The following is a 26,830-nucleotide window of genomic DNA, read 5'->3' on the forward strand; positions in this document are numbered from 1 at the left end:
CAGTGAATATTCATGTTCTTTAATAGGAGCACAGATGACCACCCAGCAGCTGGCTTCCTGCAGCGGCTGGGTGGTCACGTGTGCTGCTATTAAAGAATATGGATATTCACTGCTTCCTATGCATATAATCCCAGGCGTGTGGAGCACCAAATATGCTGGCAGCTGTGTGCGGTGTAAGTGGGCGTGCATGACAGTAACGTTGTGCACTGCACAGCTTACACGCTTAGGTCAGTTGCCAGCATGACAGTGTGGAGCCCCGCATTACCTTCTGATGCAGGACGGCGCAGGGTATCCACGGGCTTGGAAGTCTTCTGGTCACAGGTAGGTTAACTTCAATGGGGGATTCGTGACGCCACTCTCGGTATTTGCGGTCAGGGGGTGACCGCCACTGCAATTTAGGGGGACGCCTGGGGCTGATGTTAGATGCAGTCAGATGTTGTAGCCTCCCGAGAGTGAGGCTGGCTCCAGGGCCCAGTGTAAGTGTGTAGTACCACAGGTCACAGAAGAACTCACACACAAAACAGCAATGTCTTTCAGGGTTTTTTCTCACTTCAGGTGGCAGGGGTGAGTTAACCCGAGCGATGCTATGGAAGACCAGGTGGAACCAGGTATCCCTTCGGCTGATGTAGGGGTGACTGCTGACTCGACTTCCTAGCCCTTCTTGTTTTGAGGTGACCCCGACCTGAAGTCTTGCTGGGATCACCCAGGGAAGTCGCATACGCCGTTCTCCCCTTTCTGCCCGTTTGCTACAGCAGCAACGAGGGGCCCATAAGTGACAGAGTGACAGAAGGCAAACAGCCAGAATTACTTGGTCCACGCTGCCCGCAAACGGGCAGAAAGGGGAGAACGGAGAGGAGGACATTTGGGGAGTGGAGGGAAGATGAGTATAATCAGTTATTTTTTTTTAGTGTGTGTGGCGCGATGGGGGATCATATGTACCAGGATGCGGCAGGATGGGGACATATGCCTGGATGGGATCATGATGGTAACATATACCAGGATGCAGACACTAAGGATAGGGACATAATTACCAGTATGGGGCTATGATGGGGACATAAATACCAGGATGGGGCCATGATGAGAACATATTTACCAGGATGGAGCTATAATGGGGACATACACCAGGATGGGGCCAGGAGGTGGAAATAAATACCAGGATGGGGACATATATAACAGGCTATAGCCATGATTGGAGTCATACACCAGGATGGGGCCATAATGGGGACATACACCAGTATGGGGCCATGATAGGGACATATACCACGATAGGGCTATGATGGGGACATATACAAGGACGGGGCTATAAATATCAGGAAATGGCCATAATTGGGGTTATACACCAGGATGGGTCCACGATAGGGACATATACCAGGATGGAGCCTTGATGGGGCCATATATACCAGGATGGGGGCATGATGGGGACAGTTCTACCACGATGGGGCCATATATACCACGCTATAGCCATGATGGGGGAAATACACCAGGCTATAAATATCAGGAAATGGCCATAATTGGGGTTATACACCAGGATGGGTCCACGATAGGGACATATACCAGGATGGAGCCATGATGGGGCCATATATACCTGGATGGGGGCATGATGGGGACAGTTCTACCACGATGGGGCCATATATACCACGCTATAGCCATGATGGGGGAAATACACCAGGATGGGGCCATGATGGGAACATATAAAAGGATGGGTCCATGATAGGGACATATACCAGGATGGGGCCATGATAGGGACATATATACCAGGATGGGGCCATGATGAGACAAATATACCAGGATGGGGCCATGAACGGGACATATATCAGGATGTAGCCATGATGGGGACATTTTTACCAGGATGGGGCCATGATGGAGACATATTCCAGGATGGGGCTATGCTAGGGACATATTCCAGGATTGGGGTATGATGGGGCCATATATCTTGATCAGGCCATGATAGGGACATATACCAGGATGGGGGACATATTAACCAGCAAGTGGCCCAGGATGGGGGACGTCAGTACAGGATGGGGGCCATTACTACACAATGAACAGCAACTCGTATGTCTTTATAGGATTTAGAATGGAGTGAGGAGGGGGAAGGCTCAATCTCCCCTCTCATCTCCTCTTCCCACCATCGCATCCAAGATTTCTCCTGTGCTTCCCCCATACTCTAAAATGCTCTGCCACAACACATCAGACTCTCGTCTCTACCTTGACAAGCTTCAAGAGGAACCTGAAGACCCACCTCTTCCGACAAACCTACAATCTGCTGTAACCCTCAGTCCGCTATAGCACCGCACGACAAGCTCTACCCTAACCTACTTCTCACCCATCCCTTGTAGACTGTGAGCCCTCGCAGGCAGGGACCTCTATCCTCCTGTACCTGTCTGTGCCTTGTATTGTTTATGATTATTGTACTTGTCCCTATTATGTATACCCTTCACATATAAAGCGCCATGGAATTGATGGCGCTATTATAATAAATAATAATAATTGTTGCACAGGGCCCATCAGACTCTAGTCACGACACTGTCAATGGGGTTCCTGTACCTGTTGCCTGTAAAATCAGTAAAGTGTACAGAGAACTATAAACTGAATACAGGGAGTTGCACTGGGCTCCAGCCAAGAAGGTGACATCGAAGAGAACAGAAAAGAGCAGCTGCGCATGTGCGGTCCCAGCAACCCAGGGAAATACAGCTTTCGCTTTTTAAACAGCAAAATCCCTGTAGAAGGTTCGCAATGATTGGCTGCTCTGGACAATGAGGCTCTGCACGCATGTAGCCGTATAAAATGGCACAAACGCTCCAACAGCGCCATCTAGTGGCCGCTCGCATCTGCCAGGTCTGAGTGTTCCGCCTTTACTATCATTGAGTATTTGACGTTCTCACACAAGCTAGCGTGTTTGTTTGTTTTTTTACCCTCATAACTTTATTAACTGCGTACAATACAGAACAGCCGTGCAGGGAGCTAACGTGCTGTAATGACGTCACTCGTCCTCCACTTGTGTTCCCTTTCCGCCGCCGTCACATGACTCAGGGTTGCTCATTTCCGGGATACGGCGGCCGAGAAGGGTCATCTCCAGGAGGCAGCGCTGCTCTAGGGCGATATCCAGTGAGTACGTTGTGTTGTATGTGTGAGCGCGGTAGGGGCCGGGTGCGGGGACAGGACGCCCATTGTCAGACGCTGCAGCCGGCACCGACCTGTCTGCAGTGCACAGATGGGGCCATGGTGTGCGGCGGGGGGCAGGGACCCGAATTATTGCTGCTACTTTATTGCTGGCCGCTTTGGCTCCACTTATAGCTGTCACCTGTGTGTGTTATAAATGCACGTATATAATAAAGGATCCTCCATCACCACTGATGTGTCACAGGACACCACATCTCGCCCCCGTGTCACTGGTCGCCCCTACCCCTCTCTTCCCCCGCGCCCCCCTGTGTCCGCCAGTCACACACCCCCCTCCCGATTTGCTGGTCGCCCCCCACCCCTATGTTGTCTGTTTCCCCCCCCCCCCCCCTTACACACCTTTTTTCCGTGTACAGCCGCACAGATGGCGGTCAGTCACATAAGGCACTTGTGCACATTATTACAGTAGGGCTATGTTCACATTTCCGTTGTTTATGATCAGTCACAATCCGCGGCTCTGATAAACAACACAATCCGTTTGGTGGATTCCGTTGTTTCCCATAGACTTATATGAGCGGCGGGTTGTGACTGATGCCCTTGCGTTGCATCTGCTACCCGACTGATCATCAGGCGGCAGGAACGCAGCATGTAGCGTTTTCACTGCGCATGCTCAAATCTTGTGTTTAATCATTCAAATGAATGTCTATCTCTCGGCGACCGAACGATCAGCTGATCTCCCGGCCGCCGGCTTATGCGAGCAATCAGCTGATGGTTCACAATAGCCGGCCGCCGGGCAATCGGCTGATTGTTCACAGAAGCCGGCAGCCCTCTATTGTGAACAATCAGCTGATCGTTTTCTCTCATTTTACAACGGAATCCGCGTTATGACAATGAATTCCAATTCTTGTCATCCGTTGTACAACGCATCAGTCACAAGTGTCAAGCAACGCATGTGACTGATGCAAAACAACGGAAATGTGAACCTAGCCTTAGATTAGAACAGCCGGGTTTGTATGGGGGTCTCCCAAGTGTGGAGTCTGGAAATATGGATCGAACAGGCTGAATCCAAACGACTGACCCATTTATTCTTCTGATTGATAATTCTCTGCCTCAGCGAGTCCCCTTACAGAACACATGCATGCTCAGCTGAGCCAAGTGTGCATGTGTATATGGTGATCGGGCAAAGAGCAGAGCTGTCGGTCAAGCCACATTAAGCCAATAGCTGTCTAGTGTGCACGATTATGGTGCCTTTAGTAGGATCTTCACTGGGCAGAGGGTAAGGAGGGATTAAAATCCATAAATGATGTTGGAATACATGAGATCAGAGGCAGTGATATCAAGCTTTACTGGGGTAGTTTGCACGCAGGCACCTGTTCGGGCACATCAAACAAAGAAGACTCATGGGCTATAGATAGTGTCTTAAGGTGGTCATACTTAAAGGGCACAATTAAGGCCACAAGACGACACACTCCCTAAGATTACATGTATACAAAAAAAGAGAAAGCAGGAGTTTATAGTGCATATAAAAGAATACTTTATCTAATATAACAAAATAGAGACATAACATCAGGACAGAGAATTGGATGGTATGTATAACTATTGCCCTGATCCCAAAAATCACCAGATGGATATAATGACAACACAAAACGTGCTGGCACAGAATGAAATGCTGGGGTACAGATGAGGTGCTACTGTGCATATATGTAATCTGATCAAGTGACCAGTGTCAGATATATACAAAATGTAAAGGCACCTCAAAGTAGCGTGTACACCTCCTTTTTATTAGTGATTCAGTGGTACTGGGGCCCTGGTAGTGCGACCACCGATGGTCGTTTCTTCCGGGAGGAGTGTATGAAGTAATCCTATCTGGTAGTATCTTTTTAAGTGAAAAGGAGTAAATTTTAGCCTACCGTAGCCATGGGATCCAAACCAGCCTAGAGGGTGCACGGATAAAGAAAAGGGGCGATCCACCCCTGCAGAAGTCAGTCTAAATAAGAGTAATTGGTAATCCAGCACCCGTAGTCCAGTCTTCAGTGAAAATTAAGACATGCTTTATTCACAAAACATGTTAAAAACATACATGTTTAAAATCAGAACTTCCTGACGCGTTTCAGGTTATAGAGACCCCTATGAGTAAGGATCTCTGACCTGAAATGCGTAAGGCATTTCTGATTTTAAACATGTATGGTTTTAACATGTTTTGTGAATAAAGCATGTCCTAATTTTCACTGAAGACTGGACTACGGGTGCTGGATTACCACTTACTCTTATTTATTACTTTTTAAGGACCTTCCAGCCTGTCGCATTATCAAGCAGGCAGGATAAGCCAGGCTCAACCACTATAAGTAAATAGGTGCTATTGGGGTAAATAGACAAACTAAGAATATATGCAATATATTCCTCCTGTTGGTAGCTGTACACATTCAGTTGCCTCACCCTTTCCACAGGCAATGCTAATTAAGCACCATACTTGGATCTGGTCCGCCTTTATCAATGGTTGCTCTCTGGCACTGGGAGGGTCAGTTCTGATATAGTCCTGGTATGTGTAGAGCTTGCTCCACATGCTGGGACCTGGGCTGGCCTCTATCCACAATTGCCTCTTTTGCAACATAGAAGCGGTTATATATACAGGTTACAGGTATGTGTGCTCCATTATGGTTTTGCTTTTAACTTTTTCTAGGAGGCCGCATGGCACATGAAATGCAGAATATAGAGTAGGACCCCCCTATTGAGATTTGCCGTGATGTTGGCAGGGGTGGCTCAAAGAATTGATCAATTATTTGCTAAAAATCTCATTTATATTACAGTACAGTTGGAATAAATCTGTGAATTTGCACTTTTTATATGATGCATGCCATTTTCAGATCGTGCTGGCTCCCCTCTCTCAGACAAACTAAGAAGTAAGAACCCCAGCACTCAAATAGTAGACAAATATGGAAATTTTGAATATTTTTATTAGTATTTTTTTGATAATCTGCCAAAAAGTGCACCAAGTAATTCGCAAAACACCCGACGTTTCGGCTACTGGAGCCTTTTTCAAGGTTTTGAGTGTAGGTAAAGGAGATTTGTCTACTATTTGAGTGCTGGGGTTCTTACTTCTTACTTTGTGACATTATCAAGTCATGTGACCGAGGAGGCAAACGCGCATGCGCCGCCACGTGCTGACACCAGATACAGAGCACATTAGTGTGCACCCCCTAAGCCGCTAAGGGAAGCTGCTCGCTTACTAGCGCACTGGCAACAGGGAAGTCAACCACGCATGCGCCCCCAGCGCGCAGACACCGGACACAGTGCCTGTGTCCAGAGCTGCTACTGGATGCCAATCGCGTCCCAGCACCCTGAACATGTGCCATGCCTGCACCCTAAAGGAAGTGACCTGCCCTGCACAATGTTCTTTTATATGCACTATAAACTGGTTTTCCTCTTTTTTTTGTATAGACATGTTGGGGCACGCCGGCCCGTGTTGGGGCACTTTTACAGGCTTTCTACATAATATCTGTGCTGAGGGCTCTCGTATGTTTGTTTTCCGTGTTGTGACCATTAGTAATATGAAATCAGTCATGTGATCACATTCTTCTGTCCTGTAATGTAAAGTCGCCATTAAAGGGAACCTGTCACCGCTTTTTTGGCCTATAAGCTGCTGCCACTACCACCGGGCTCTTAGGCTATGTGCGCACAGTGCGTTTTTCGCGGCGTTTTTGCGCGTTTTTCGGGTGCGTTTTTGGCCTCAAAACTGCAGGACTTTGCTTCCCCAGCAAAGTCTATGAGTTTTCATTTTTGCTGTCCGCACACATCTGTTTTTTTTACCTGCGTTTGAGTTTAAAAAAACAAAATGGACATGTCAGTTCTTTCCTGCGTTTTTCTGTGTTTTCTGCCCATGCAATGCATTTGAAAAACGCAGCAAAACGCAGAGATCAAAAACGCAGCAAAACGCAGCCAAAAACGCACCAAATCGTGGCAAAAACGCACGCGTTTTTTGATGCGTTTTTTCGACGTGTTTTAGCGGCCAAAAACGCAGCGTCAAAAAGACGCAGTGTGCGAACCTAGCTTTACATATAGCATTCTAACATGCTGTATATAAGAGCCCAGGCCGCTGTGTACAACATAAAAAACACTTTATAATACTTACCTAATGGTCTGCGGTGGGCCATATGGGCGTCTGTTGTTTGGTGCCGGCGCCGCCCCTTTCGGCCATCTTTGTCCTCTTTCTGAAGCCTGTGTGCATGACGCGTCCTACGTCATACACACTGGCCGATCCTGCGCAGCCACACTTCAATACTTTGATCTTCCCTGCTCAGGACCTGAATGCCGACAAGTGTGTATAACGTCGGACCCGTCATGCACCGTGGCTAGAGAAGAAAGAGCACAAAGATGGCCAAAAGAGGCGGCACCGGACCAGGGAGACGCCCATGAGGCCCACCGCGCGACTGTTAGGTAAGTATTATAAAGTGGTTTTTTTTATGTTATATCCCCGGCCTGGGCTCTTGAATACAGCATGTTAGGATGCTGTATATAAGAGCCCGGTGGTGGTGGCCGCGGCTCATAGGCCAAATAAGGGGTGACAGGTTCCCTTTAATATTCCTGAGAGTGTTACTTGATTCGTGCACGGTCAGCCACGTTTCAGGCTTTGGTTACGGCTGTAACACACATTTCTATCCCACATTTTATTTTTCAGGATGAACGGTGCAGGATTCTCCCCTCCGGCAGCTGAGATGGCTGAAATCAATCGTATGCAGTATGACATAGAGTACACGGAGGGCATCAGCCAGAGAATGCGGGTCCCGGAGAAGCTCAAAGTCGCTCCAAGCAACTCAGAAGCAGCTCCCAAACCTCCCATAGACATTCCCATGCCTGGCGCCATCATGCAGGTTCCTGAGAGAATTGTGGTGGCAGGTGCGTGCATGTTCTGCGACCCTTCTACCCTTTTTGGGGGAGTATTTAACAAATCATTGGGATCGAATCTTGTAAATTTGTTTTTTCTTGCCATTTTCAAGGTCAAAATGAAGAAGCCTCTTTCTCTAGGCCTGCAGATCTGGATCTCATTCAGACAACCCCTTTTGAGCCTTTGGCACTGAAGACACCGCCTCGGGTATTGACTCTCAGTGAGAGACCACTAGACTTTCTGGACTTGGAAAGACCTACTCCAGTCACTCCCCAGAGTGATGAGGCAAGTCCTAAAATCATGAGTGGCAGGCAAGCTGATAAGTGTTGGCATGGTACGAAATTCAGGTAGACAGCAGTGGGCTTCGCTTACAAGGAGGGGTTGGCAGTGCTGAGCATAGATTGATGTAGAATCTGTGTGTATGTTCCCTGTAATACATATATCCTGTATCAGACTTATAAAGCCTCGGCAAAATTTGCTTGTCTCTAGCAAAAAAACATATCGCGCTTCCATTATAAAACACGCCGTACGGTGCCGGATCTGCCGTAATGCGGCAAAAAACAGATACGGCCGCCGGATTAGTTTTTTTTAACTGAGCATGCTCAGTATCACAACGGATCCGTCAAATAACTGAAGGAACTTATGAAAAAAAACTGATGCAACTGATCCTTTTTCTTTATCGTTCCTTTGGGAGACCCAGACCTTGGGTGTTTAGCTTCTGCCTCCGGAGGCCACACAAAGTACTACACTTAAAAGTGTAGCTCCTCCCTCTGAGCTTATACACCCCCTGGTGAGCCAGTCCCAGCCAGTTTATCACTGTGTTCAGGAGGCATACATCCACACATGCATTTTCATGATTTTTTTTTTTTTCCTTTTTTGGAAGAGATTGAAGAAGTGCGGGTCCACGTCTGGACCCCCGGCATGTCCCTTCTCACCCCACTGTGTCGGCGGTGTTGTAAGGTTGATTTCCAAGGCTGTAGCCTTACATGCCGTGCTCCTTCACCATCCCTCCTGGGCTCTGGCTTGAAGTGGGAGCCAGCACGGTCTCCATTTCTGGCAGGAGACCGGTCTCCATCCACAGCCCCTTGAGGATTCTGCTGGACCGGAGCACTCATCCCCAGGGACCTGGCCCTGCGTCTCAGCAGCTTAGTACCTGAGACGTTTATATGTTGGGGGTCCCTGTTCTTTATTGTATGGGGAGAGTATGCTGAATGTGTTTATTTTGGCATTTCCGGCGGGTTCTCTAGCTTTCGCCCGAGAACCACGCCGATGGTGCCTGCGCGTCGGCCTCGCCGCTTAAATTTAGGCCCCGGCTTTGCCGGAGGCCTAGTTTCTGTTAATTACCCTCGCATGTCACTCATGCAGAGGGACAGGCACTGCTCCTCCCGGCGGCCGTCCTGCACAGGGGAGGGACACTCCCCACTACTGGGGTGTGTCTCCTCCCCTGCAGGTCTCTATGGCCCTCCAGTTCCCGCTCTCCTACAGGAACTCCCCCAAGTCCTGCCCCCTCTCTTCGCTCCAGCGGCCATCTTCTTAGGCAGAGTTCACTCTGCGCTGGGCTTTTCTGCACTCTGCATCCCTGCTGAGGTACTGTGCATTGGGGGTCCGGGCTTCGGGATCTGGAGGGCACACAACACCGCTTCCAGCGGTCTGGTAAGCCACAGCCGGTCTCTGGTTGTGGACCTCTGTATATTCTCCCTGGGGTTCATTCTCTTGCAGAGCCCCCACTCCAGCAGCATGTCTCACACGAGGAGCAAGGCTCCAAAGCTTTATACTGTATGCGCTGCATGTAGGCTCCTGCTGCCTGAGCCGAGCACCTATCCACATTGTGATGTCTGCTCTAACTTGGCGGTGCCACATCCTGGAGTCTCACCCCCAGTGGTCTCTCCGTCTGCCTCTGCACCTGTGGCTGAACCCCCGGCCTGGGTAGAGTCCTTCTCTAGGTCCATATCCCAGTCATTTGCTGAGTCCATGGGACTTTTGTCCAGGACTTTGATGAATATGCATCAGCCCTCCTCACAGGGTGCCTCTAATGCTCTTGCTAAGGGTCCTTTAGGATCCCTATCCTCTGACCTCCGTCCATCGGAGCTCACAGAGGATTCATCATCAGGTCCCAGACCCCGTCCTCCTAAGAAAAGGCGCAGGGTTTCCTCTCCCTCCTCATCCCGCGGCTCTGATTCAAGAGCTGACTCGCAGGATGAGGAGAATGCCCTTACGGGGGGCTCGGAGGCTAACTCCATGTACCCCATTGATCTTTCCGAGGGTGACTCAGAACTTAGTGACTTGATTGCTTCTATTAATTCTGTGCTGGATCTCAATCCGCCAGTATCGGAGGAGCAAACCTCTCTGGCAGAAAAGCACCAGTTTACCTCGCCTAAGAGAGTAAAGAGTGTATTCTTTAACCACTCCAGTTTTCAGACCGCTGTGACCAAACCCAGGGCCTGTCCTGACAAACTCTTCCCAAAGCGTGGTTCTGATGACCGTTTTCCCTTTCCACCTGAGGTGGTCAAGGAGTGGTCTCACTCCCCAAAGGTAGACCCCCTGGTGTCTAGGCTCTCAGCCCGGACCATTGTGTCGGTGGCTGACGGCACCTCACTTAAGGATTCCACTGACCGTCAGATTGACCTTCTGGCCAAATCTGTGTATGAAGCGGCGGGGGCCGCGTTTTCCCCGACTTTTACAGCAGTGTGGGCTCTCAAAGCCATCTCTGCTTCTCTAGAGGAGATGCATTCCCTCACCAAGGAATCTATGCCTGAGATGGTTGCTTAACTTCTCAAGCTTCAGCTTTTTCATCTTATGCCATGTCTGCCATGCTAGAGGCTTCTCACCGCACTGCGGTGGCTTCGGATAATTCCCTCGTTATCCGCAGGATCTTGTGGCTGCGAGAGTGGAAGGCAGATGCTTCTTCAAAGAAGTACCTTGCTGGGCTCCCTTTTGCTGGTTCCCGGCTGTTCGGTGAACAGCTGGATGAAATTATTAAGGAAGCTACTGGCGGGAAGAGTACTTCCATGCCACAAACCAAGACCAGGAAACCCGCCCAGGGTAGGAATCAGTCGAGGTTTCGTTCCTTTCGTTCCTCCAACTGGTCGTCCTCTAAGCCCTCCGCCTCGTCCGCTAACTCAGCTAAGGACCAGAAATCCAACTGGCGCCCAAAAGCGCATCCGCAGAAGACCGCAGGAGGTTCTGCCACTAAGGCAGCCTCCTCGTGACTCTCTGTCCGATCCAGCCACGTCCTTAGTCGGTGGCAGGCTCTCCCACTTTGGCGACGCTTGGTTAAAACAAGTCTCCGATCAGTGGGTGAGAGATATCATATCTCACGGCTACAGGATAGAATTCTCTTCCAGCCCGCCAAACAGATTTTTTCTCTCAACTCCCCCCTGCTCCAAGGCCGCCGCCTTCTCTCAGGCCGTGGCATCCTTGCAGGCAAACGGAGTAATTGTACCAGTTCCCGCTCGGGAACGGTTCAGAGGTTTTTACTCAAACCTCTTCCTAGTTCCCAAAAAGGACGGTACCTTCCGGCCCATCCTGGATCTCAAGCTTCTCAACAAGCATGTTCGGGTGCGGCATTTTCGCATGGAGTCTCTGCGATCAGTCATTGCCTCAATGACCCAAGGGGGTTTCCTGGCGTCCGTCGACATCAGAGATGCCTATCTACATGTGCCAATTGCAGTTTCACACCAGCGTTGGTTACGTTTTGCAATAGGAGAGGATCATTTCCAATTCGTGGCTCTCCCCTTCGGGTTAGCCACGGCCCCTCGGGTATTCACCAAGGTCATGGCAGCAGTGATTGCGGTTCTGCACCTCCAGGGGTTGGCAGTGCTCTCTTACCTGGACGACCTTCTAGTCAAGGCTCCATCCAGCGCAGACTGTCAGCGGAGTGTCTCGCTCACTCTCGCCACTCTAGCCCAATTCGGGTGGCTTGTCAATCTTCCCAAATCCACTCTGACTCCGACCCAGAGTCTCACGTACCTAGGGATGCAGTTCGAGACTTTGCCGGCACTTGTGAAGTTGCCCTTAATCAAACAGCAGTCACTCCAGCTAGCGGTGCGCTCTCTGCTGAGGCCCCGCCGTTATACCCTCAGGCGTCTGATGCAGGTGCTGGGTCAAATGGTGGCGTCCATGGAGGCTGTTCCCTTTGCCAAGTTCCATCTGCACCCCCTGCAGCTGGACATTCTCCGCTGTTGGGACAAGCGGCCTTCCTCCTTACACAAGTTAGTGGCTCTGTCGCCACGGACCAGGAGCTCTCTTCAGTGGTGGCTTCGGCCCCTCTCCCTGTCCCAAGGGCGCTCCTTCCTGGCTCCGTCCTGGGTGATTCTCACCACGGATGCCAGTCTATCCGGCTGGGGAGCGGTATGTCTCCACCACAGAGCTCAGGGCACTTGGACTCCGTCCGAGTCAGCCCTTTCAATCAATGTGCTGGAAACCAGAGCCGTGCTTCTGGCTCTCCTAGCATTTCACCACCTGTTGGCGGGCAGGCACATTCGAGTCCAGTTTGACAACGCGACAGCGGTTGCCTACATCAATCACCAAGGCGGGACACGCAGCCGCCTGGCAATGATGGAGGTACAACGCATCCTTCAATGGGCGGAGGACTCCAAGTCCACCATATCCACAGTCCATATCCCAGGCGTGGAAAACTGGGAGGCAGATTATCTCAGCCGTCAAAGCGTGGACGGTGGCGAGTGGTCTCTGCACCCGGCAGTGTTTCAGTCAATCTGCCGCAAATGGGGCACTCCGGACGTGGACCTAATGGCATCCCGTCACAACAACAAAGTTCCTGTTTACGTGGCTCGCTCCCACGATCCTCAGGCCTTTGCAGCGGACGCTCTGGTTCAAGATTGGTCCCAGTTTCGTCTGTCCTACGTGTTTCCCCCTCTAGCTCTCTTGCCCAGAGTCCTGCGCAAGATCAGAATGGAGGGCCGTCAAGTCATCCTCATTGCACCGGACTGGCCCAGGCGAGCTTGGTATCCGGACCTGCTCCAACTGTCCGTAGAGATGCCGTGGCATCTCCCGGACCGTCCAGATCTACTCTCGCAAGGTCCGTTTTTCCGCCCGAATTCTGCGGCCCTCAAATTGACGGCGTGGCTCTTGAGTCCTGCATTTTGATGGCTTCTGGTATTCCTCCTGAAGTCCTCTCCACTATGACTCGGGCCCGTAAGTCTTCCTCCGCTAAGATCTATCACAGGACTTGGAAAATTTTCCTGTCCTGGTGTCGCTCTACCGGCCATCCTCCTTGGCCATTCTCTTTGCCGACCCTTCTGTCTTTTCTACAGTCTGGTCTGCAGCTAGGACTGTCCCTCAACTCTCTCAAGGGACAAGTCTCAGCTCTGTCAGTTCTGTTCCAGCGGCGTCTCGCTCGGCTGGCTCAGGTCCGCACCTTCATGCAAGGCGCGTCTCACATCATTCCGCCTTATCGGCGGCCCTTGGATCCCTGGGACCTTAACTTGGTCCTCACGGTATTGCAGAAACCCCCTTTTGAGCCTCTTAGGGAGGTTTCTTTGTATCGTCTTTCTCAGAAAGTGGCCTTTCTGGTTGCCATAACTTCTCTCAGGAGAGTCTCTGATTTGGCTGCGCTCTCCTTGGAGTCACCTTTTTTTAGTTTTTCATCAAGACAAGGTGGTTCTCCGTCCGACTCCGGACTTTCTTCCTAAGGTGGTCTCTCCCTTCCACCTTAACCAGGACATTACCTTACCTTCCTTCTGTCCGGCCCCTGTTCATCGCTTTGAAAAAGCGCTGCATACTCTAGATCTGGTGCGTGCTCTCCGGATCTATGTGTCTCGCACCGCTGCGCTCAGGCAGTGCACCTCTCTTTTTGTGCTAACCTCAGGTCGGCGCAAGGACCTCCCTGCTTCTAAGCCGACCTTAGCCCGTTGGATTAGATCGACTATTTCGGACGCCTACCAGAGTACTCGGGTGCCTCCCCCGCTGGGGATCAAAGCACACTTGACCAGAGCTGTCTGTGCCTCTTGGGCTTTTAGGCACCAAGCTACGGCTCAACAAGTCTGTCAGGCTGCCACTTGGGCTAGCCTGCATACCTTCTCGAAGCACTACCAAGTGCATGCTCATGCTTCGGCAGATGCGAGCTTGGGCAGACGCATCCTTCAGGCGGCTGTCGCCCATTTGTGAAGTTAGGTTCTGCCTACTTCTTAGTTTTTCTGTTTATTTCCCACCCAGGGACTGCTTTGGAACGTCCCAAGGTCTGGGTCTCCCAAAGGAACGATAAAGAAAAAGAGAATTTTGTTTACCGTAAATTCTTTTTCTTATAGTTCCGTATTGGGAGACCCAGCACCCTCCCTGTTGCCTGTTGGCAGATTCTTGTTCCGCGTGTTATCACCGGCTGTTGTCGTGGACAGAGTCTCCGGTTGTTCCGGCTCTTGCTCTGTTCTACTTGTGGGTGGCTATTCTCCTTCAGCTTTTGAACTAAACTGGCTGGGACTGGCTCACCAGGGGGTGTATAAGCTCAGAGGGAGGAGCTACACTTTTAATTGTAGTACTTTGTGTGTCCTCCGGAGGCAGAAGCTAAACACCCAAGGTCTGGGTCTCCCAATACGGAACTATAAGAAAAAGAATTTACGGTAAGTAAACAAAATTCTCTTTTTTTCACTGGATCCGTCGCATCAGTTTTTTCGCCGGATTGTTCCTGATGCCAAAAAACTGATGTGTGAAATCAGCCTAAAGCTAACAATTAAAATTCTGTCAGAACGGCTGCACCCAACAATCTAAGTGATACATCATTGGTTTCAGGATCTCTTTGCCTCCATCATGCTGCTCTCAGATAAAGTAGCAAAAACCTGCTGACAGAATACCTTTAAGTTTAATAGTGTTGCTTATTTGCAGTTTTGACACCAAAAAAAGAACAGGGAACCTAAAGGACAAACTGAGAAACCTAAGACAATGAAAAAGAAAACCAGTTTCATAGCATGAGCGTGTAATGTATCTCACTATTGATGACAGATCCTCTTTTATGACATTTGATTGGGGGCACAGACATAGAGAGAATACAGGACAGTGCTCTTCTACATGTTCTATGTAAAATACAAGGAAAATGCATGTTATTTTATCACATCCTTAATTCATTAATGCATCTTAATCCATTGCCTAGGTGCGCAGTATGGGACGACAGAAGAGGGAGCGCTCGATCAGTGAGACCACTATACGACACAATGGGCAACTAGTCAGAAATGACTCCATGTAAGTACAGCACAAGCCCAAGGCGTTAGTCTGCCGCATCAGTGGATAGGGGTCCAGGAGCAAATTTTCTTTCTTACATTTCTTTCATTACATTTATAGCACGTTTCATCTGTATTGTGTTTTTTGCATTTCTGTACTAACTGTTCACTCAGAATACAAGCACATTCCCCATTCTCAGTAATGTATAAGGGGGGCAAGGCCTGGACATAATGCATCACTATGAGCATTATGGAGTAATAGCTTCTGAAGATTAGGTGGTCACTTCATGGATGAATTTCTTCTTTTTTTTTTTTTTTACCTAGTGTCCTAATGTTTAAAGGGGTGTTCCCAAATCACAATGTCGTCTTATAATATCGCACACATATATTTTTTCATGTGTGCGAATACAATCGATTTTATCCCCTTCCCGACATTGGCTGTACCAGTATGTCCTATTTTGAAGTGACGTTTTGCAAGTGGACATTCTGGCCCGTCCTGCGGAGAACAATCGTGTCAAAAGATACGGTGATGGGTTGAGGGTGGCTGTTGTCCCTGATAGCAGGTCGTCATGCCTCAGTGCCCAGAGGGGTTTCGCCGCCTCCTCCCCCAGCATCGATGATCGCTGCTATTGGCTGGTTAAATGCTGGGAAATGTAGTTTATATTTTTATTTAATCTCCTATTTAGCTAAGTGAAGCTGCATACAGAGAGGGGCAAAAAAAGATAAAAAGAAAGACCCAAAAGTTCAAGAAAGTAACATTATGTTGGGTTAATATATGCACTTACTGAGCTTTCAGAACAATAATGTAGTTCTGGAAATGCAATATCGTTTTCCCCTTCGCCCATGACAGCACCACCTGAGAGGTTCCGCCCACATCAGGACAGGAAACCCACTGATAAAAAGGCGGCACCTCTCCTACACATCAGCTCGGTTTACTGTCCTGACGGGACGAACCCACAGATTCTCACAGGTCCGACCCGGTCTGCAAGCTTGGTACTTACCAAAAGCCGGCATTCAGGCCTGGAAGCACCTCCCCAGGGCTTCATGCTTATGCGGTGATGGGGCGCGGGCCTGGAGCGGGAGCTCGGCTCTGCGTCGCCCCCGGCGATGTCCGCACACGGAGCCTGTAAGCTGGGCGCCCTGCTGCTGCTGTACACGCCGGGGGTGAAGAGGATGTGACGCGACACCCGGAAATGCTTCCACTGCGCATGCGCAGGGTCGGCCAAGATGGCGGCACCCAGGACCGAGATTCGGGCGGCAGATTTGAAATGGTGAGAGATAAAGAGATGACGCTTGCGGAGCTATGGTGAGTAGATCTCCTCCGTTAGGATGGCTGACAGCTCCCCATCAGGGAAGGAGGTCCCAGACAGACAGAAGGACTCTCAGGCTTCCCACCCTCAGCAGACGGGGGACCGCCCCCTTGCCAGAGCAAGCCCCTCCAGTCCGGCAGGTCATCACTCTGATTCCAGGAGGTCTGGAAATCGTAAATCTCCACCTAAAACTGTATTTAACCGCCATCTTGGGGGGTGAGTGCCTGCTGGCTTATTGCTTCCTTATGTTTCCTTCTGTTCCATTGTTTCTCAGGTGCCCAAAAAGCATACCTCAAAAAAGAACTATAGATCATGTGGGGTGTGCAAGGAGACTCTGGCTTCTGACTACCGGAAAGACCTTTGTTCCTCCTGTATTAAGAAAGTCTTGTGTACCGAAGCACCGAGTTTTACGGCGGAGTTACGGGACATTGGACATTATTAGAGCCGAAGTGAGGAATTCTATGGGCTCCAGGTCCGACTTAGCTCCAAGGAAGCATAAGAAGCTCTGACAAGGGCTCTGGTTTTTCTTCCCCGGCCTTTTCATCAGACTCTGACTCGTCCTCTTCTTCGGATGAAGGTGGCAGGCCGTGTTTTCCTCCCTCTGAGGTAGCATCCCTGGTTAAGGCGGTCCGCGCTACTATGGGGCTGGTGGACGATAAGAGTCAGGAATCTACACAGGACCTTATGTTCGGTGGCCTGGAAAGTAGAAAGAAGGTCTTTCCAATCCACCACAAGATCCAGGAAGTGATAAGGGATCAGTGGCAGAAGCCTGAAAAGAGAATGCCGATTTCCTCTGCTTTTGAAGAGAAAGTATCCCTTTGATGAAGCCGCTACCACATCATGGGACAAAACTCCTAGGATCGATGTGGCAGTGGCGAAGGCATCCAAATCCACGACCCTCCCCTTTGAGGATTTCGGTTCCCTCCGTGATCAGCTGGACCGAAAGTCGGATGGGTTTCTCCGTAGCACTTGGGAGGCTACCACAGGAGCTCTAAGACCTGCAGTGGCGGGGACCTGTGTCGCACGTTCCCTCATGGTCTGGGTCCAACAGCTGGAGGACCGGCTTAAGGATGACACACCCCAAAAGGAGATCCTCTCCTCCATACCTCGCATCCAAGGGGCTGCGGCGTTTCTTGCAGATGCTTCCATTGACTCCTTGAAGTTGTCAGCTAAAGCTGCGGCCCTTTCCAATTCTGCCAGACGGGCCCTTTGGCTGAAATCTTGGAAGGGAGACGTCCAATCCAAGGGCCGTCTATGCAGTATGCCCTGTGAAGGTGACTTCCTCTTTAGCTCACAGCTAGATGATCTCCTCTCCAAGGCATCGGACAGGAAGCAGGGCTTTCCGACTGTGCAACAGCAGTTTCCACGTGATAGACGTTTTCGGAGACGGCAGTTTTTCCATAAGAAGCCCCCCAAGGAACAGGACTCCTGGCGGGAGAAACGACAAAAGACGTCTGGATTTATGTTTGCCCCTTCCTCCTCCTCGAAGTCCAAGGGTCCCCAATGACGCCAGCATCCCGGTGGGAGGGAGGCTCTCTCTCTTCCTCCCCGCATGGGAACGGATCTCTTCCAGCCAATGGATTCTGCGAGTCATCTCGGACGGTCTCTCCTTGGAACTCAATTCGCCCCCTCGGGAGTGCTTCGTTGTTACATCCATGCCTCAGATCGAGAAAGCCAGGGCATTGGAGGACGAGATCCAATCTCTCCTTTTGAAAAGGGTCATACAGCAGGTTCCCAGGGGGGGAAAGAGGTCAGGATGTGTATTCCCCTCTGTTCCTAGTCCGCAAGCCGGACCAATCCTTTCGGACGATAATAAATCTAAGGTTCCTCAATCAGTATCTGATACAACACCCTTTCAAGATGGAGACGGTCCGGTCTACAATCAAGCTGTTATATCCCGGCTGTTTTATGGCAGTCCTCGATTTAAAGGATGCATATTATGACGTCCCAGTTCACCCAGCGTCTCGGCGGTTCCTCAGATTCGCCCATCACAAGGACGGATCAGTGCTTCACTATCAGTTCAGGGCACTCCCATTCGGTGTCTCCATGGCCCCAAGGGTCTTCACAAAGCTGCTGGCAGAGGTAATGGCGCACATCAGGTCTCACCGGATCCTCATCGTCCCTTACTTGGACGACCTGTTGGTAGCAAGTCCGTCCGAGTCCCTCTGCAGAATGCATGTGGCCTTTTGGTAATCTCCATCCTTCAGGGCCTTGGTTGGATTATAAACCGGGAGAAGTCCAGACTCCATCCTCTGCAACGTCGGGCCTTTCTGGGTCTCATCCTGGACTCGACCACACAGATGTCCTTTCTCCCAGAGGAGAAACAGCTCAGGATTCGTTCCCTGGTCACCTCGGCAATTCACAATCCGGTCATGTCCCTCCGTCAAGCAATGTCCCTGGTCGGGTCCCTTTCAGCCTGCATCCCCGCGGTCCCTTGGGCTCAGATACATATGCGCTCCCTTCAGATGGAGGTCCTGGGCTGGCATGCGGTCAGGAGGCTGTTTGGACCGCCTGATCCGGTTAGATCCCGAAGTCCTTCCTTCCATGTCCTGGTGGCAAGACTTAGTGCATCTGTCTGCAGGGGTTGCATGGTGTCCCAGGGTCACAGATGTTATCACCACCAATGCCAGTCACCTGGGCTGGGGGGCCCACTTGGGTTCTCAGAAGCTACAGGGTGTTTGGGACGCTCAGCTGCGACATCAGTCTTCCAACTTCAGGGAGCTCATGGCGGTGAATCTTGGCCCTTCAGGGCTTCCTCCATTGCCTCTCAGGTCGGAGTGTTCAGATCCTTTCAGACAACAGGGTGGTGGTGGCCTATCTGAACTGTCAGGGAGGCACCAGGTCCTCACGACTCCTTGCCCTCACTATCCGGATCTTTCATCTTCTGGAGTCCCACCGTCTCCACCTTCGGGCCCTTCATATTCCTGGGAAGGACAACATAGAGGCGGACTTCCTGAGCAGACATCATCTCCATTAGGGGGAATGGGCCCTGAACCCCCGAGTCTTTCAGTTGATCGTCGCTCTTTGGGGAGTGCCAGTTTTAGACCTGTTTGCAACCAGGGCCAACAGGCAGCTGGAAAGGTTCTGCTCTCTCAATCCCAGGGATCGTCCCTGGGCGATAGACGCAATGCAGGTATCCTGGTCCCGGGGTCTTCTGTATGCCTTCCTTCCCTTGATCCTTCTCCCGGCAGTACTCTGGAAGATCCGGGAGGACCAGGCTCATGTAATTCTCATTGCTCCATTCTGGCCCAAGAGGGCCTGGTTTTTCTGGCTTCAGAAGCTGGCAATATCGGAACCTTGGGTCCTTCCAGAGGAATCGGACCTTCTCGTGCAGGGCCCAGTCTGCCACCCCAGGGATCCTGCCCTCCACCTGACAGCCTGGCATTTGAGCGGCAGGTCCTCTTAGCCAGAGGCTTCTCAGAAGGCGTGGTGTCTACCCTCCTTAAGAGTAGGAAGGCGGTTACCACTGGTATTTATGGCAGGGTCTGGCAAAAGTTCCTGCAGGTTTCCGGTGCACAGGTGATGGGTCCTCCTCCTATCTCTGCCATTTTGGATTTTCTTCAGAAAGGAGTGGTACTGGGCCTGGCCACTAACACCCTTTAAAGTCCAGGTTTCAGCCCTTGGTGCCCTTTATAATCAGAACCTGGCTGGGAATCCCTGGATTAGCCGCTTTATTAGGTCATGTGCTAGATCTGCCCCGATTCCCATTCCTCGTATGCCCCCCTGGGATTTGAATCTTGTCCTGGATGCCCTTGTAGACACTCCCTTTGAGCCCCTCTCGGAAGTTCCCCTTAAAATCCTGTCCCTAAAGGTGGCACTCCTCATTGCACTGACGTCCGCTAGGAGGGTGGGGGATTTACAGGCTCTCTCGATTGCCAGAACCTGGGTATATGGATGGACAGACAGTGGTATTGCGCACGGACCCTTCCTACCTCCCTAAGGTGGTTAAGCCCTTTCACAGGTGATTATTTTGCCTTCCTTTTGTGACCCCCCCCCCCCCTTCAAATGACAAGGAAGCCAGGCTTCATAGATTGGATGTGAGAAAGGGCCCTTCTTACCTACCTGGATAGGACTAGGGACTGGCGGAAGTCCCAGGCCCTGTTCGTGGCATTTCAGGGCAGTACTAAGGGTTGCCAGGTGTCTAAGGCTACAGTGGCACGTTGGCTTCGGGATGCCATCTCCCTAGCTTACTCGGCCAAGGGTGTCCCTGCTCCCCTTCACATTAGAGCTCACTCTACTAGGTCAGTCTCCACTTCAGGGGCTGAAAGGGCTGAGGTCTCTGTTGAACAGATTTGCAGGGCCGCCACTTGGGCCTCTGCTTCTACATTTTTTTTCGTCACTATAGACTTGACTTATCCTCCACGGCTGACCTTTCTTTTGGTAGACGGGTTCTCCAAGCGGTGGTCCCTCCCTAAGGTGATTGGTCTATAGAATCTCTCAGGTGGTGCTGTCATGGGCGAAGGGGAAAAATCTTAATTACTTACCGGTAATGTGATTTTCAGTAGCCCATGACAGCACCCTTAGTTTCCCCCCCCCCCCCTTCCCCTTTTTCACTGGTTCTGGGCACCCTTCGGGGAGTGTTACCGTTAGTGGTGTATTCCTGGTGGTGGTGTGATTAACGTTTTTGGTTTTGTTTTGTTGGTCCTCTCTGGCTCTGTAAACCTACTGATGTGGAGGAGAAGTGCCGCCTTTTTATCAGTGGGTTTCCTGTCCTGATGTGGGCGGAACCTATCTCTCAGGTGGTGCTGTCATGGGCTACTGAAAATCACATTGCCAGTAAGTAATTAAGATTTTTCTTGTTTTCACAAAGCTCCGTATGTGCATAACCCTTATACAGGTGAAGTGCAACATAATGCTTTTTTTCTTTTACCTTTTGTGTATTTTTTTCATCCATCAGTACATCCTGTTTTGAGTTTGATTGTGTTGCCTCCTGTCTGCTGAAGCTAAATTTTCTGGTCTCTTTTGATGAATTAGTATGTAAAACAATCTTTTGGAGCTATGGGAGGACTGTTCCAAAGGCAGCAGGGGGGTAAATTGATCTTGGACGGCATCATCAAAGAGCATGTGCCCTCCTTTTGTTTGTCCTAACTCTTACTAACTAACTCTTTCCTAACATACTTCTGCTACCTACCCTGCTCCTATAAGCTGATCTATCTACAGCTTCTATATTCCTATGTCAATGTTCTGGCTTTGATCATTCCAGTCTGAAGACCGAAATCAGACAAACTGAGCAGGGCACATCACTGGTGGGGCCCTGCTGCCTCTATGTGAGTGACAGCAGTGTGGAAACACATACCCAGATCACACTTCACTATCCTCTACTTGCTTTACGATGCTGTGCTTTCATATGACAAGCGCTGCGATGTGCCGATTATTAGATAATATATAGTATTGCACGATCTGCATATCACAGTGCTTGTCACATCAAAGTAGGCTGATAGGAGAGTAAAGTCTGATCTTACAGTAAGCCAGCCCCACTCCCAGTAATGACGTGCCATGCACAGTGTCAGATTCCAAACTCCAGACATCAACATACGCTTAAAGGAACCACGGAGATATCAGCTTACAGTAGGAGGGTAGGTAGCAGAAGTATATTAGGAAAGTGTTAGTTAGGAATAGTTAGGACAAATGAAAAGGGATCACACTAGTAGTAGAAAACTCATTTAAGTAGTATCTGAAAACAACCTAGATTTCAAAATGACTAATATTGGCACACTTATATAAAAATGCATGCACATAATTATGTGAGGACATTAGTATATTGGGAATAACCCTTTCAAAAGGTGTTGCCTGAGATTAGGAAAAAAAATGATCTGTTTTTTGTTATTGTATTTTCTTAATTGGGCCACTCCTGTTCATACCCTTTGCCTGGTATCGCAGCTCAGTCCAATTTAACCTTAGATGTGATTGGTGCTGATTCTGGACAGAAATAAAAATCAGACCGTTATATAGTCGGATATCACATATCATAAAAGCCTCAAGCTCTATTTGGTTACAACAATTTATATGCTTTTGTTTTTCTAGACATGTAGACAACCTTTTGTGGAGACAGATTGATTTGTTGCTTTAAATCTGTTTTCTGCTAATACACATAATAGCTGTGAGATAACATTGTAAGTGCTCTCTCCGGCTTATCATTTATTACATATTCACAAGGGGCACTCAGTAAAGGCGGGATACAGAGTTGGTTTAATGCAATAAATAGAAGCCACTTGTAATTTGTTAGCCAAAACTGGTCTCCAGGAGCCCCTGGAGTGCCAGCTGAATGGGCTAATACTTCAAAGGGGCTACAACATGGATATTGCATATTATTATACTAAGTTTAATGTTTCCTTGATTTACACAAACGAGCAGTCTTCTATAGTGCACAAGGATGGCATAATTTTTTTGATAGCCAAATTCTCTATCTAGTTCTCTTTTATTGGTATATTTTTGAGTAAAATGTAACTTGTTCTTATATTCTATAAACTACTGACAATATGTCTCCGAATTTCCAAGCAATACATTTTGTATTTATTTTCTAAAAATGAGAAATGGTCAAAATAACAAAAAAAATGCATTGCTTTCAGACCTCAAAGAAAACAAGTTCTTCATCATTTAGAAACTACAATACTAATAATGTTTTACCTCAGGAAGAGTTCAGAAATCAATGTTTTGCGTAATAACCATGAATTTTAATTACAGCTTTCATGCGTCTTGGTATGCTTTCCACCAGTCTGTCACACTGCTCTGGGGTGACCTTATGCCACTCCTGGTGTAAAAATTAAAGCAGTTTTTCTTTGTTTGATGGCTTGTGACTATCCATCTTCCACTTGAATACATTCCAGAGGTTTTCAATGAGGTTCAGGTCTGGAGATTGGACTGGCCATCACAGGGTTTTCATGTGGTGGTCCTTCATCCACACATTGATTGATCTAGCTATGTGGCATGGTGCTTTGTCCTTTTCAGCTTTGCCCAACACCTGGTCGTCTAATTGTTAGATGGAGACTTGGAAAGGCGTACAAGCCACAGTGTCTTGCACCAACTGTGAAATTTGGTAGAGGATCGGTGGTGATCTGGGGATGCTTCAGCAAGGCTGGAATTGGGTAGATTAAACTTTGCGAAGGACATATGAATCAAGCCGCATACAAGGTTATCCTGGAAAAACTGTTGCTTCCTTCTGCTCAGGCAATGTTCCCCCAACTCTGAGGACTGGTTTTTCCAGCAGGACAATGCACCATGCGACACAGCTAGGTCAATCAATGTGTGGATGAAGGACCACCACATCAAAACCCTGTCATGGCCAGCCCAATATCTAGACCTGAACTCCATCGAAAACCTCTGGAATGTTATCAAGAGGAAGATGGATAGTCACAAGCCAGCAAACAACGAAAAACTTACATTTTTGCAAAAGGAATGGCAAAAGGTCACGCCAAAGCAGTGTGGAAAGTATGCCAAGGCACATGAAAGGTGTTAACAATCATGGTTATTTCACAAAATATTGATTTGTGAACTCTTCCTGAGTTAAAACATTAATAGTGTTGTTGTTTCTAAATGGTTATGAACTTGTTTTCTTTGCATTATTTGAGGTCTGAAAGGAATGCATTCTTTTGTTATTTTGACCATTTCTCATTTTCAGAAAATAAATATAAAATGTATTGCTTGGAAATTCGGAGACCTTGTAAGTAGTTTATAGAATAAAAGAACAATTTACATCTTACTCAAAAATATACCTATAAAGAGAAAAACTGAAAATTTTGCACCGGTTTCGTAATTTCTGCCACAGCTGTATATATTATATTTTATTTCAAAATCGCCAATGTGGGTCTATGGGTCAGTGGAAAATTAATCACATGGCACTTAGATGCATCCATGTGTAGTTCGCATTTTCCGTATTTTTCATTGACTAATAGGAGAAGCTGGAGAAACTTTTTTTTTTTTTGTGCTAAATCTATCCCCGGGACTATGGTGGTAACTTTGGTGCAGTTTCAGACTGCCTGGTCAACGTTGGCACTGTCTGAATATGTACACCATTTTTTTTTCTCTCTGCAATTCCCTCTTTTGCCTTGTTCACCTTGTTGTTGTTTGGTGCCCAATTCCTGATTTAGTGGTGGTTTGATTTTTGTCCTGTATCTGACCTAGGACAATCCCTTCTTAAATACTACCTTCCTCCTTATAAAATAAAAATACACTATACTCTCCCCTTTTATGCCGGCACCATTTCAGCAATGTTTGTGCCGGACTCCCAGAGGCTTGCGTGTGATATTAATCAGTGGCTGCTATTGAGTTGTTGTGCCCGCTTGTCCTCACAAACCATGAACGTCCGGGGAGGTGTGAGAACTGCAACTCATTAGCTGCCGCTGATTGAGCTGGCATGGCATAGCCATGTCACACAAGCCTCAGGAGACCTGGAATGACACCGGCTCAGGAAGCAAGTACAAGGTGTTTTTATTTAAGAAGGGGGTTGCCTTAATAGTGGACAACCAGTTTAAAGGGAACCTGTCTGGTCCAAAATGCACCCAGAACCACGAGCAGTTCTGGGTGCATATTGCTAATTCCTGCCTAACTGTCCCTGTATACACTAGCATAGATAAAGGGATCTTTAGAAAAAGTATTTCTAAAGATATTTTATCGTATTCTAATTAGTTCCCCTGACTAGTCTGCCCATTAGCATGTTGGTACACCCCTGTGGGCATGCTAATGAATGTGCAGCGTCAGAGGATGATCTCACTCCCCTTTCCGATGCCATCGTGTCTGACTGGGGATTTCGGCTCAGTGCGTATTACCCTGGAGTTTGGGTCATGCGCACTATGAAGCCGGTATACATCCTGGCTTTAAACTAAAAAAGTGCACATGACCCAAACTCCGGGGTAATGCGCACTGAGCCGAAATCCAGCGTCAAACGTGATCGCTGCCGAGAGGTGAGTGAGATCATCCTCTGACCACAGGGGTGTAATAACTTGCTAATGGAGCCGACTAGCCAGGGGAACGAACGCCTAGGGGACTAGTCCCAGCGCTCATTAGCATACGATAAAAGATCTTTAGAAATACTTTTTCTAAAGATCTCTTTATCTTTGCTAGTGTATAGAGGGATAATTAGGCGGGGATTAGCAATATGCACCCAGAACCGCTCGTGGTTCTGGGTGCATATTGGACCTGACAGATTCCCCTTTAAAATGGTAGTGGTAATAATCTTCATTCTAGAATAGATCCATCTTTACAACCAATTTATTTTTATGGTTCTTGTATTTCTAACATATAAAAGAGGTCATTAAAAATCTCCTATCGTTTTGTGTCTACAGCTCCTATGCGGACCTGTGTTTTCAATCATGGTAACCATCTACAAACAATCCCTTTTGTACGCTGATCCTGCAGCCATATTGCCATTAATCTGCCCTCTAAAGGCCCTGTCACACACAGAGATAAATCTGCGGCAGATCTGTGGTTGCAGTGAAATTGTGGACAATCAGTGGCAGGTTTGTGGCTGTGTACAAATGGAACAATATGTCCATGATTTCACTGCAACCACAGATCTGCCACAGATTTATCTGTGTGTGACGGGGTCTTAATCGTTACTAACCTACCAAATGTGGGTGAGTAAGAACTAGCGGACAGATGGTGAGCGTGACTGCAGGACCAGACAAGACGGAGACACTTAGGCGTTGTAGACCCAAACCATAAGAGCTTTCTTGGTTGTGTACATGGACCTTGTCTGGGCTTCTGTAGCAGACTATTGAGGTTTGGCTGTTCTTTCTCTGCCCTTGTCTTGTGTCTGCCATCTGTAAGTGACATACATGCATGTGTATCTGCCCTCTCTCCATTTTTATTTTGTCTCCTCCTCGTATTTCTGATTTATTTTCTTGTGCTGGTTCTTTTGTGGATTTTTGCTATGTTCTCCTCATTTTTCCTTTCCACTCTCTCCAGATTAGATCCTGTCTGGTTTGTAGACCTCCTCATCTCTTGCTTTGCCTCTCCCATTGCTGTACATTTCCTAATGTCCATATGGGTAGTCTTATGTATCCACCTTTCTCTGTCACACTCGCACACAGTCTGACTTCTGTGTTTCTCTTTGCTGCTCTCCTCCGGTCAGCCCGACTCCACCTGCCCCCGCAGGCCGCCCGAACCCTGCTCCCTTGCTCCCCGCAGATGGAGCAGATCTTTTCTCTGCCCGTGGCATTCTGTCGCTCATCCAGACCTCCACCCGCAGGGCTTATCAGCAGGTCCTCGATGTGCTGGATGAAAACCGCAGGTGAATGTCTTACCTGTTCCCTGTCCAACCCCTGCAATGCTTTTAGATAACTATCCTCCATTGTGCACGTTTGTGGCTCCAAACCTTCTAGTTGTTGAGTGATTCCTGTCCTTCTTGTCTTCAC

At 48.8% G+C, this 26,830-nt stretch overlaps 1 protein-coding gene across 5 annotated transcripts in view; it reads left to right on the forward strand.

The window, feature by feature from the left end:
- Nucleotides 1-3,011: 3,011 nt before the first annotated feature.
- The window catches only part of MFF (mitochondrial fission factor), a 36,267-nt gene continuing 12,448 nt past the window's right edge, over nt 3,012-26,830 (forward strand). For 2 of the 5 annotated variants that reach the window (XM_075340937.1, XM_075340939.1), the window contains exons 1-5: nt 3,012-3,105; nt 7,793-8,010; nt 8,112-8,284; nt 15,102-15,190; nt 26,548-26,706. In XM_075340937.1, coding sequence (XP_075197052.1) covers nt 7,794-8,010; nt 8,112-8,284; nt 15,102-15,190; nt 26,548-26,706 — 638 coding nt within the window. In that variant the 5' untranslated portion in view covers nt 3,012-3,105; nt 7,793. Of the gene's footprint in view, nt 3,106-7,464; nt 7,552-7,792; nt 8,011-8,111; nt 8,285-15,101; nt 15,191-26,547; nt 26,707-26,830 lie in introns of those variants that run through there. The other 3 variants (XM_075340940.1, XM_075340941.1, XM_075340938.1) reach the window with 2 other exon arrangements.

This window comes from Anomaloglossus baeobatrachus, chromosome 3 (assembly GCF_048569485.1).
Source record: "Anomaloglossus baeobatrachus isolate aAnoBae1 chromosome 3, aAnoBae1.hap1, whole genome shotgun sequence".
NCBI classification, from domain to species: Eukaryota; Metazoa; Chordata; class Amphibia; order Anura; family Aromobatidae; genus Anomaloglossus; species Anomaloglossus baeobatrachus.